Source organism: Phragmites australis, chromosome 21, assembly GCF_958298935.1.
Source record: "Phragmites australis chromosome 21, lpPhrAust1.1, whole genome shotgun sequence".
Taxonomy (NCBI): Eukaryota; Viridiplantae; Streptophyta; class Magnoliopsida; order Poales; family Poaceae; genus Phragmites; species Phragmites australis.
Window position 1 is genome coordinate 7,928,981 of NC_084941.1, and position 10,671 is coordinate 7,939,651.

Sequence of the window (10,671 nt, forward strand, 5' to 3'; positions counted from 1 at the left end):
TATCAAACCTTGGGGAAGGGGGTGCAGGACGTTCTACATGTCTTAGAACGACCACTGCATATTTTTTAAGTGGTAGAGATATGTGCTCTTTGAAATTTTGGAGGGCGGAAACAGAAATTACGGAACGAAGGAATCAGTTGAGGCAACTAAGTGCACTCAAATATATAAAATTTAAATAAACATATGAAAATTAACATTATATATAATATTTTTAAGAATATATTGCAATCCTTTTATAAAACATACATGTTTTTAAAATGTGATAAAATTGTAATCCCATGATCCAGTTCTACAAAATGATCCTACCTAGGATCCCGATCCTCACAAGCTTGGAAGCGGCATTTATAATGTTGTATTCGCTAGCTAAGCAGGTACATGTAGACATTCGCTAAATAGTTACATATAGGAAACCTGTAGACATTCGCTAGATAACCAAGTAGTGAGCACTTGACTAAAAAAGAAGTAAGGGGTGAGAAAGAGAGGGTAGAGATGCAAACTTGTTATCAAGTGGGAGCGATTGACGGTGAAGGCACGGGATTTGTGGAAAGGAGGAATGTAATCAACCATGACGAAGAAGCAAGAGTGACAAGAAATAGGGATGAATGTGTTCACCCGAAAAGAGCTTTGTAAGCAGTGGCGTGCTCAACATTTTAACTATGAGGTACATAGCTAAAAAAAATGTTCAATAACAATGACAAGATCCAAAGTACAAATTATTTATAACAATGACAATATCTCAACTAACATAAAGGAACTACAAAACAAAATTTGAAATTACAACATAACTTTACGGCTCTTCATCTTTTGGAATCAATAGTCTTTCTCTTGATTTTTGAGTTTTGTACAATTTGCTTAGCATCCATTTTCCAAATTGAAACAAGCATTCATGATACTAAGCAATGAGCAATCAAACTATCGTGTTAAGAAACTGATACTCATTGTGGTCGCGCAGCCTTGCCCCACCCCGCATCGGTCATGCCACCTTGCCCCACCTTAGTCCCGCGCCTCGTCGTGGTAGCGTCGTCGCCCTCTATCACGCCATTGGGCGCCGCCTCCACTTCACTGAGCGTCGTGACTTGTGTGTGCCTCCGGGAGTCCAGGTTTGGGCGTTGAGCCACTGGATGCATAGGTGTTGAGTTAGGCCACTGGGGGTTTTGCACATTTGGGCGTTGGGCTGATGAGTTTGTAAGTTATAAAAACTACATTGACTAAAATGGAGTAGTTGAAATCTCGACTCTTGTGTTTACATATACTAGTTGCAGTCTAGCTCATGTGCCATTACAGGGTGGCTCTTAAGAAATAGAGTGCTTGTGGAGTAAAGTCGGAATAGTAAAGGATTATGCAGGTTGCCAAGTGCCAACTCAAAATTTGAAAACTGCCAACAACCTTGATATTCCATGTCAATCCATTCTAGTCAATTTTTTTACAAGAAATATTTAGATGTACATTTGTACACCCATACCCCTATTTAGGCCCGCCCCTATTTGTAAGTTATGTTGAAAGACCTTAATCTTTTAAAATGTTGTATGTGAAGCTTTACATGAACCATATTTATTAATTGCAATGTTGTAACATGTGTTTGCATGTTACGAGTTGCATGTAGGGTTTACAAATGTGTTTGACCATTGAAAACCAGCCCCTGGTGATTACCACGAAAACCACGGTAACCGCACAGTACTTCAGTGGAATTCGGTAAAAATCGGTCGAATTTCATCAAATATTCATATTTTTTTGAATTTTGAATTTGAACTTAACCAAAAACCGGTCAATTTATGAATGCGATGCGGGCCGAATCGACCGGTAATCATGATAACTGAGTGGTTATCGACGATTTTGCGAACCCTGGTTGCATACTCAATATTACAAATGTACCACCATATGCTTTTTCCTCTTCCAATTTCACCAATCCTTTAACCTTATATTCTTTAGCCAGGGGACGGTTGGTTGATAATGATAAGGTAGTCACAATTTGTCTTTCTTTTTTGCTTTTTATTTTGGAAAAATTGCAAAATCCACTTGCAAGTTTTGGGTTTTCAAATACTCACCTGCACCTCAATTTAAGTTTTATAACTTTTCAAATTCCACTTGTGCCTACTGACCAACTCGTGTGGCCTTCAGCGTGGCTCGGATCATCCCGCATAAGCATCAAGAGGTGCCAGAACTGCTCCAGGCACAAATAACTATACCAGTTGGAAAATTACGAAGGGCGCCTCTTGCAACCGGGTTTGGGGAAGATGGGTGAATTTCAATAGCGGACGCACCAAACTCCTAGAAAACTCATAGGCGAGCTTGTTTTGACAAATCTAGCACTAAGACAAAGGCTGCAAAGGTCACCACAGTCAGTTAACGAGCATAAGGGGGAATTTAAAAACGTATAAAACTTGCAAGTATTAGACCATAAGGATTTGAGATGCAAGTGGATATTAGAATACCCCTTGATTTGCAAGTAGGGTTTTGGAATTTCCCTCTATTTTTGCGAGGAGTCCCAATTTTGTATATGAAATATGAATAAAGGAAAAAAATGACCCCCGATAAGGAGAAGAATCAAATTGGATCATACCATTCGTGCGATGGCATTGACTAAGGGCAAGGTGGGGTAACCAAATAGCAAATGTGTCGGTTCTCTGTTGCACATGTTGTAGAGCCATAGAGGTTCTCATGAGAGCGAAATATAGCGTGCAACATTACAAGTGCACTAGTGGTCGGCGAAATGGAGGCACACTCCATATATAGTTGGGCGTATATTAATTTAAGCTCCAAATAAACAACCAAAAAATTGCCACAACTAAAACCTAGGCAGGATCCAACTTTGACAAGATGAACGTCGTTTGCAGAGTTGCCAAGCAAAGTTTTGGCGGAACCAAAATTTCGGCGAGCAAGCAATTCCCTAACCTTGTTAAATTTTAACGGGACAAAAATTTCAGCGACAACAATTTCCTCACCTTTGAATCGCCGCAGTGGGCTTACCAAATTTTGGTGTCAAACCAAAAGGTTGCTTAGTTTCATTGGTGTCACTTAGATCTGATTTGGTTTGCACCGGTAGCAAACGAAACAAGCTTTTATTCCTCGTTAAACAACAGTACCATTTTAATGCTACACACTGCTAGTATGTTTTGCCCCTCAACTTATGTTTATAGTACTACTTCCTCCGGTCAAAATACTCAACATTTTGAACAAGATTCGTATACCAAACTTTTGAACTTTAACTACCTATAACTTTTAAACAATTTAGTTTGAATATATAAAAATAATATACGTAGATTCATCTTAAAAAATATTTTCATAAAAATACTGAATTTTATAAATGTATTCTATAAAAAAAAGTAAAGTTATATGTTAAAGACCACGTCGTTGCTCATTATTTATGACTAAGTAGAGTAATAATTCATGCGGAGAGATACATACACACTAAGGATAAGCAGCCCAAGCACGGTATTGCATTACTATTACATGTGCTACATCATAAAAGGACATACACACCACACGAACGTAAAGGTTCAGGCTATTTTACAGACGCCCAAGTTCATCAAAATACCAAGCTACTACGAAGGGCTTATCATCACCAGACTCGCGGAACCACCATATCACACACGTACAGTACTTATAGTTCTGGCGCTTCCATATTACAGACTCACACACCTAAGCTTAACCTCCGTTGTCGTTCATATATAGTTCAACTGCCGAACACAACATCTTGCTGGAGCGAACTGCATGCTGGCTAAATTTCAACTAGCAGGAGATTGCAGACACCGTGAAGCGTGAGCGCTGATTTACTCCCGTAGAAGTGCAGTCACCAAACTGGGAACAGAGGACCTGTGCATCCTCTCTTGCCAGCATCAGGGACACTGTTGTAGCAGTACAGGTGGTTCGACAGCTCCCAGCTCCAGTCGTCCTTCCTTGACACCTTCATTGGTGGCCATCGGTTGATCCTCACATAATGTTCCCTGATTTGGCCATCACCGACAAAGCTTGTTATGACCGTGTATGCGCACTCATGGCCACCCCACACGGCATCATGAGGGTCTGCACTGTGGTAACCATCAGGGTGGAAGTACCGTCGCATAGGAGGGCCAGTGTGCTTCCATGCTGGATCAAGGTTCCTCCAGTATTCTGGTGCTGCCTGCAAGAGCAAAGGAAGAACAAGCACTGAACAAGTGTAGGATGGCTGACATTTCCCCATCTAAGCAAAACATTCATATGCTCAAACTCTATAGTTCATGTGAAAAATATATCAAAATTCTTTCATCAATGTTTCTTTTTTTGTAACTCTTGAATTAGATACACATATCAAAAAATCTAGTATACAATCAAATTACATATTTTGAGCAAGATATGTTCACTCAGTGAGAACCTAATTCAATGAAAACGATCCATTGTGGATGTTAACTATACAAAATTGCATTCATGGGATCCTCACATAAAACTTTAATGGAAGAGACCCTAAAAGAACCACATATAAATTTTTATGGTTTGCGTACTTAATTTTATGCAATTCTCAAGAAAATTGGTAGTCAAATGCCACCATTGGGGGCCCGACCAACCAAATCAATGTATCAAAATCATAACAATTAATTTTCACCATGAAGAGATATGCATCAACTCTACCTCAGAGCGTTTGGAAGCTACAACATCTGAAGAAGCTAGAGAGACGCTGACAGTTGTCATGATCCCATGCACCATCAGACTGTGATTGACCAAAATGATTTGAACTCAAACTAGCCAGTCCGTTGTGCAGTAGGAATCAGTGACATCAAAATTTGCAGGGTCATATAACCTCATAGTTCAAACTATGCAAAAGGATAAGTTTAGCAAAAACTTACTATAGTGAAATGATATTCCCATGAATGATCGCAGAGATCTTCTTTTGTGATCCGACTCTGTAGAAGAAAATAATTCAAAATCATATAATTTGTCTTGAGAATGACGAAGTTGTGATATGTAAAATATACTTTATGTTTACTCTCTGCTTGAGGATAAATCAAAGAGCTGAGCAGGAAGAACTTCCCCATATTCACTAATATTCACAATATATACAAAACAAAAGGAAAGGAAACACCTATAGACCACAAATGGCATTGTTCCCAGAATCTGGAACAGATATAAGCAGAACTCAATGTTTGATTGTGATAAAGATCCAAAAGATCACAATCGGCACCTCAACATTGTTCATCTATTGCATTTATTTGATTCAACAAAAAAGAAAAACACTGGTACTTACCCGTTTGCCATCCATCATGGCCATTGAATAAGTAGACAACTTCGATGCAGTGCGTATCAATGTTAAACGAGGAATATGTGCCTTTCCCGCCATCAGTTCAGCACACTGCGAATGGATCAATGATCAGGACTTACTGTGTCTCACGAGCAAAAATATATAATCATAACCATAAGCTATATAGATGAAAGAGTAATTTTTCACCATAGGTTTCTCCTTTCCCCTCTTTTCTTCTATAAGTGTCATGGCGGCCATCCAACCGCTCATATCGGCCCAAGGAGCACCACGGCAGGAGATCAAGCTAGAAGATAAGTTTAGTAAGAGTTGGGTTTTATTTGATTAGGAGATAAGTTTGGTAAGTTAGGATTTGGATATCAAGTTAGATTTGTTAGAGATAAGATCTATTAGTTAGTCTTAGAGATAAGATTTGTTAGTCTAGATTGTTAGGGCTGACTCCTATATAAAGAGGGCACAACATCTATTTCAAGGAAGGAAAGAAGAATTAATTTAAGTCTCCCCAATCTATAGTCTAATCCCTCTCCTAGCAGCTACCGCCGCCTAGCTATCCTCCCGGTGAATGTTTATCCCCCTAGTGAAACTAGGATCATAACAAGTGTGCATGGTTTCAATTTTGTCATTTACATTCCCTTGTTCTATTAAAAGATGAAATTGAGTTCCTATATTTTTCAGATTTAGTGTTTCTCTATTGGAGGCCCTTATGTTAAAACATGATGTGATCAATCATTTTCCATTGGTTTAATGTATTCTTCTCACAGTGAGTCGGTGACACCTCACTTCGTTGACATGAACCTTTCGGCCAATGGTGTGAGTGAAAATTTCAAGAAAGTTCAAATTTTCATTTCAAATATGCATCGGTAAAAGAGTTATCAAATCTCAAACGTTATAATGTTCCAAGTTAACAATAATCAAGATAATAACTCTAAACATGATTAAAGTTTTGAACAATATGGTACCTGAAAAAATTGAACACTATAAAACTTTTTGAAATAAATCCATATGATGAAGAAAATATTCCACGGAAATCTCATTTGTCACATACCGCCATACCGGGCTCCCATCTTATCACCCCGCCATGGACAGAATCAACAAAAACATTTTTGGAGACTAGTACATAACGATCTCGAAGCCAATACTGGATGCATGGGACGTAATTAGGGGCCGTCCAGAAGTCGAAACAGGCAATTGTAAATACAAGACTTGGAAACACAAATCGTTCAGCTAGAGACTTGTGCCATGTCAGGAAGTTACTTACTGTGCAGGTGAAATGCATGTCCTTTGCGCTTGTAGCAACGGAAATGTGGAGATTTCTCTCGCTCCAAACCAACAGTACACTCAATCTGATTGTGCCTAATCCTAGCGGAAAACTTTGTCAGCAGGTGCTCGATCGATCGATCGAGTGAATCGGAGGCGCGCAATTCCCCTCGCGGTCGGGCAATCCATCGAACAGGTGCAGCTCACGGTCTCACGGACACACCCAGCGCGCGCACAGACCGAGAATCGGACGGAAGGGCCACTGGGGCCGCGACGGATAAGGAAGGGGCGAGACGGGAGGAACAGGGGAGCGGGCGAACCTTGGGTGCCCAGATACGGTCGTCGTCGGCGACCCCGCGCCATGCGCGGGAGACCGCGGTGCATCGTGCCGCGCTGCGCGCGTCCAGGAGCTCCATCACCCGCCCCATCACCTCCTCCCCGAGCAACTCCACCGGGTCGCTCCTCCCCTCCCCTTCCCTCCTCCGCCGCCTCTTCCGCATCTCCCCCTCCTCCGCCGCGCGCTTCCGCCTCTTCCGCATCTCCCCCTCCTCCGCCGCGCGCTTCCGCCTCCGCTCCGCCATGCCGCCCGCCGCACTCGTCTCGGTGAGGTCGCGAGCGACTTGTGAGCGAGTGAGCAGTTAGCGGGTGGGAGGAGTGTGGTGGAGTGATCTAGGAAAGGATGCGTGCTGACTCAGCTCGGTGGGGCCGCGCCGGGCCGGGCGTGCCGTCGCGTTTATCGCTTTGCTCTTTTCGGGGAGGTCGTTGGAACCGACCGGCCCGGTCCGGCAGCCCCTCGACGCCGCGGCGGATGGACGGATTTATAAGGATGGGATCTGACATACAGCACGGCCGCCCGCTGATACGTGAGATTCAGGGTGAAGCCAGCGTTGGAGAGAGGTGCATGGGCAGTGGCGGATCCAGGATTTGACGATTGAGTATTTAGTATTAAAAAAAATGTTCAATCTAAAATACGAGAAGTTTATAGTGGCGTAAATTTTAAAGTATAAATTGTTCATAGTAGAGAAATTTCAACTAATTAAAAAAAATTACAAAGCATTTAAAGAAAATTACAATTTAACTTTGTGTTCCTTTATGACTTGGAAGCGTTTAATGATGTCACTATCCTTAACTTGTACAAAAAATTCACGCTCAACTGCTGATTACCGAACTGGGAAGTCACAACATAGAGTTCATAAGCTCCTGATGTTTGTTGCTATGTGGGCTCTTTTCAGTTAGGGAAAAATGCAAAAACCCCTCTAAAAGTCGCTTGGATTTTAACTTTCCCCTCCAAAAATTGTTTTGTTGCAAAAAAAAAACCCAAAGGTTTAATTTTGTTGCAAAAACACGCCCAAAAATTTAAAAAATTTAAAAAAAATCACAAAAAATTCTAAAAAAAACTAGAGACAATTATAAGACCTTTTGTGAAATTTGTTATAAAAAATAATATCCTTTGCATCATATTACATGGAGAGTAAGTTTGAAAAAAAAGAAAAACGTGCAACTCATTTATTAATTCGAGTTAAATGCATAGTTAATTATTTACTAATCCAAAAATTATGAAACAAATTTTTTTAGTCTTCTTACATGATCCTCTATCTTGTAAAAATACATGAAATCTTGAAATAGTTATTGTAATGTACAGGATTGAGTAAATGCGTTGCAGATAGATTAATTCATAACTAATCCATAATACCCAAAATTAGTGAAACCACTTTTATTAGTTTACTGAAACAATTATTTGTGTAGGAAAAATAATGGTAGACATGACAAAGTTAAAATAACATGAGTTAATAAATGAGCTGCACATTTTTCTTTTTTTTTCAAACTTCCTCTCCATGAAATATGATGCAAAGTATATTATTTTTGAAAAAACATTTCACAGAAGGTCTTAGAATTGTCTCTAGTTTTTTTTAGAATTTTGTTTTGAGATTATTTTTTTTTTGAATTTTTAGGGGGTTTTTTGCAACAAAATCAAATTTTTGGGGATTTTTTTCAACAAAACAACTTTTGGGAGGGAAAGTCAAAATTTAAGTGACTTTTGGGGTTTTTTTGCGGTTTTCCCTTTCAGTTAATAGGTCGAGTGGGGATGGATAGTAGCTTGGGGTCACGATTTGCTGAGTGGTCTGATGGATTGAAGCAGCAAAGATATATATATATACGTAGTATAGGTGCTATATACTCAATTTTTTTGCAAAAAAATTGAGTATTCAATTGAATACCCATGCATCATAGTGGGTTCGCCCATGGCATGAGCTCGTTTATCAGATCTACAATAATTTATTACTTATTAAAGCTAATTTTAATAATATTTTAAATAGGAGGGATGCATGTGTACCCATACTTATAATCTAGCTGCGCTTCTGATTAGATTCATGTTCAGGTTAGCGGGGTGCAGTAGCTGTGCAGAAAGATCGTGTCTGATTTATAAGTAGGGATGAAAACCGATATAAACGTAAGAAAAAATAGTCTCTAATCACATTTACTTTTACAACTTTTTAATTAGAATAGAAAAGTGGAAAGCTAAAAACGAAAACAAAATCAAGACTGTCGGGCATTCGAAAACCGAGCCAAAAACATGCTGGAACCGATAATTCACATACGTCAGGAACACCGAACCAAAGCAGCAGACGTCAGCTCTCGCGCGCGCGCAGCATCAGTCCGCGCGGGTGTGAATCATTACCGATGGTTTGGACCCGATATAAAATGGCAGCGTGTTGTTGTATGGAGTGGACGGAGTCCATGTACCACATCGGCAGCCGCATGGGCTCCACGTTAGGCTTTTCATGCGAATGCGGCCGATTTGGACCGTTACGTGTTACACCAGCCAGTCTGTCTGTGTACACATCTCGTGCTCGTGCGGCGTGACGTCGGAGCTGCCGTCGGTCAGTCGGCTGCCTTTGGGCGAAGCGTACGTGCGTGCAGCCTATCCTGCAGGCTGGCTGCTGCTGGCGCCTAGTGCAAGTACGAGTTTAACCGGGGCGCGCGCGGGGGACGAGCACCGTCCACGAATCCCGATCGAGCATGCTCCAGGACGTCCGAGCTTCGTGCGCAAGCAACACCAATCGGCAGGGCGCGTACGTGCGTTCCCCCGAGATCCTGTGTCTTCGATGCTGCATCTATCCCATGTCACCATGTCCGCGAGGCGACAACGATGACGTTCTCACGGGAGGGATGGCGACAAGAGGACGCGTTCCCATCCCATCCACCATGCGGCAGATCCCGGATCCCGGCGCGTCTGGTGACTAGTGTAGCGATTAGGGTTGAAAGTGGTTCGGGAATATTTTGTTTCGCAATGTTTTTCTTTTTTCTGATTATTTTCGTTTTCTCGGTTTTTACGTAGGAACGGGACGAAAACGGGACGTTGATGTTGGGAAATAGCACCAAAAATGGCTAAGGCCTCGTCTTGCCTGTTTTTGTTGGAATCCCATTTTTAGCCGGGATATTCTTATTTTTAGACTGTTTTTCACTTACACGGGAGTACGACAAAGGTTCTGTAGCTGCTAATATATATTGACTACCTCCCAAGGCTCAGGATACCGATTGTAAGCGCACGTAGCTTCAATGGTGATGTGATCTCCGTCGCATTCCGACAGCAAGCACCCGCGCATGCCTTCGAAGAGGCGAAGACAAGGACCTCCATCACGGCTCTAGTTGGCGAGCGAGCTCCATTGTGGCTACGACGGTGACCACTCGTGCGTGGCTCAGACGGCAAGTATTCGTCGTTCCAACAGAGAACGAACCCATTGGTCGGCGCCATAACCCGATGGCGTGGCTCCAGAAGCCTAGAGGTCGACGCGACTCGTTGTGCAGCTCTACAAGTCCAGCGCCCCTGTTCCTTGCCAGTAGCATGAAGAGAGAGAGAGGAGAGGGAGAGAAAGAAGAGAGAGTGATGAGGATTCTCTAGTGCTCTGACTCTCTAGGCCTTGTTGGCGTGAGGATAGAGAGAGGGAGTGTGAGCAGAGAGAATGAGGAAGGAGGTATGTCTACCTATATGCCCACTAGACTATTCAAAATTCAATCTAAATTTTATCCAATGTCTATGTTTATCATTGGACTCGATCTAACTTATTGGTGTAATGGCTAACGTGTGCTTCACGTGGTGGGTCCCTCGTCGCGAAATGCCAACCAATAGAAGATATTGTCAAGACCATGACCACCTCGCGCGACTAGGGCGAGGCTCGCGT

At 41.9% G+C, this 10,671-nt stretch overlaps 1 protein-coding gene across 2 annotated transcripts; it reads right to left on the reverse strand.

The window, feature by feature from the left end:
• Nucleotides 1–3,415: 3,415 nt before the first annotated feature.
• On the reverse strand, nt 3,416–7,280 carry LOC133904065 (uncharacterized). Of its 2 annotated transcripts, XM_062345539.1 has the most exons (5): nt 6,808–7,280; nt 5,219–5,323; nt 4,821–4,877; nt 4,056–4,120; nt 3,416–3,944 (listed from the first exon to the last, which is right to left on the reverse strand). In XM_062345539.1, exons 1-5 carry the CDS (start codon nt 7,066–7,068, stop codon nt 3,791–3,793), a joined length of 642 nt encoding a protein of 213 aa, XP_062201523.1. In that variant the 5' UTR covers nt 7,069–7,280; the 3' UTR covers nt 3,416–3,790. The 2 variants fall into 2 exon arrangements, with proteins under 2 accessions (XP_062201523.1, XP_062201522.1); XM_062345538.1 differs by having other exon boundaries at nt 3,416–4,120; nt 6,808–7,277.
• Between the last annotated feature and the right edge of the window lie 3,391 nt (nt 7,281–10,671).

Bases quoted from the DNA above. Each gene is read 5' to 3' on its own strand.
- LOC133904065 (XM_062345538.1), bottom strand. From the start codon at position 7,068: ATGGCGGAGCGGAGGCGGAAGCGCGCGGCGGAGGAGGGGGAGATGCGG. The intron at 5,324-6,807 runs GTTCGCCCGCTC...ATCCATTCGCAG, and splicing joins ACCGTATCTGGGCACCCAAG to TGTGCTGAACTGATGGCGGG. The intron at 4,121-4,820 runs GTAAGTTTTTGC...TTGCTCTTGCAG, and splicing joins GGGAATATCATTTCACTATA to GCAGCACCAGAATACTGGAG.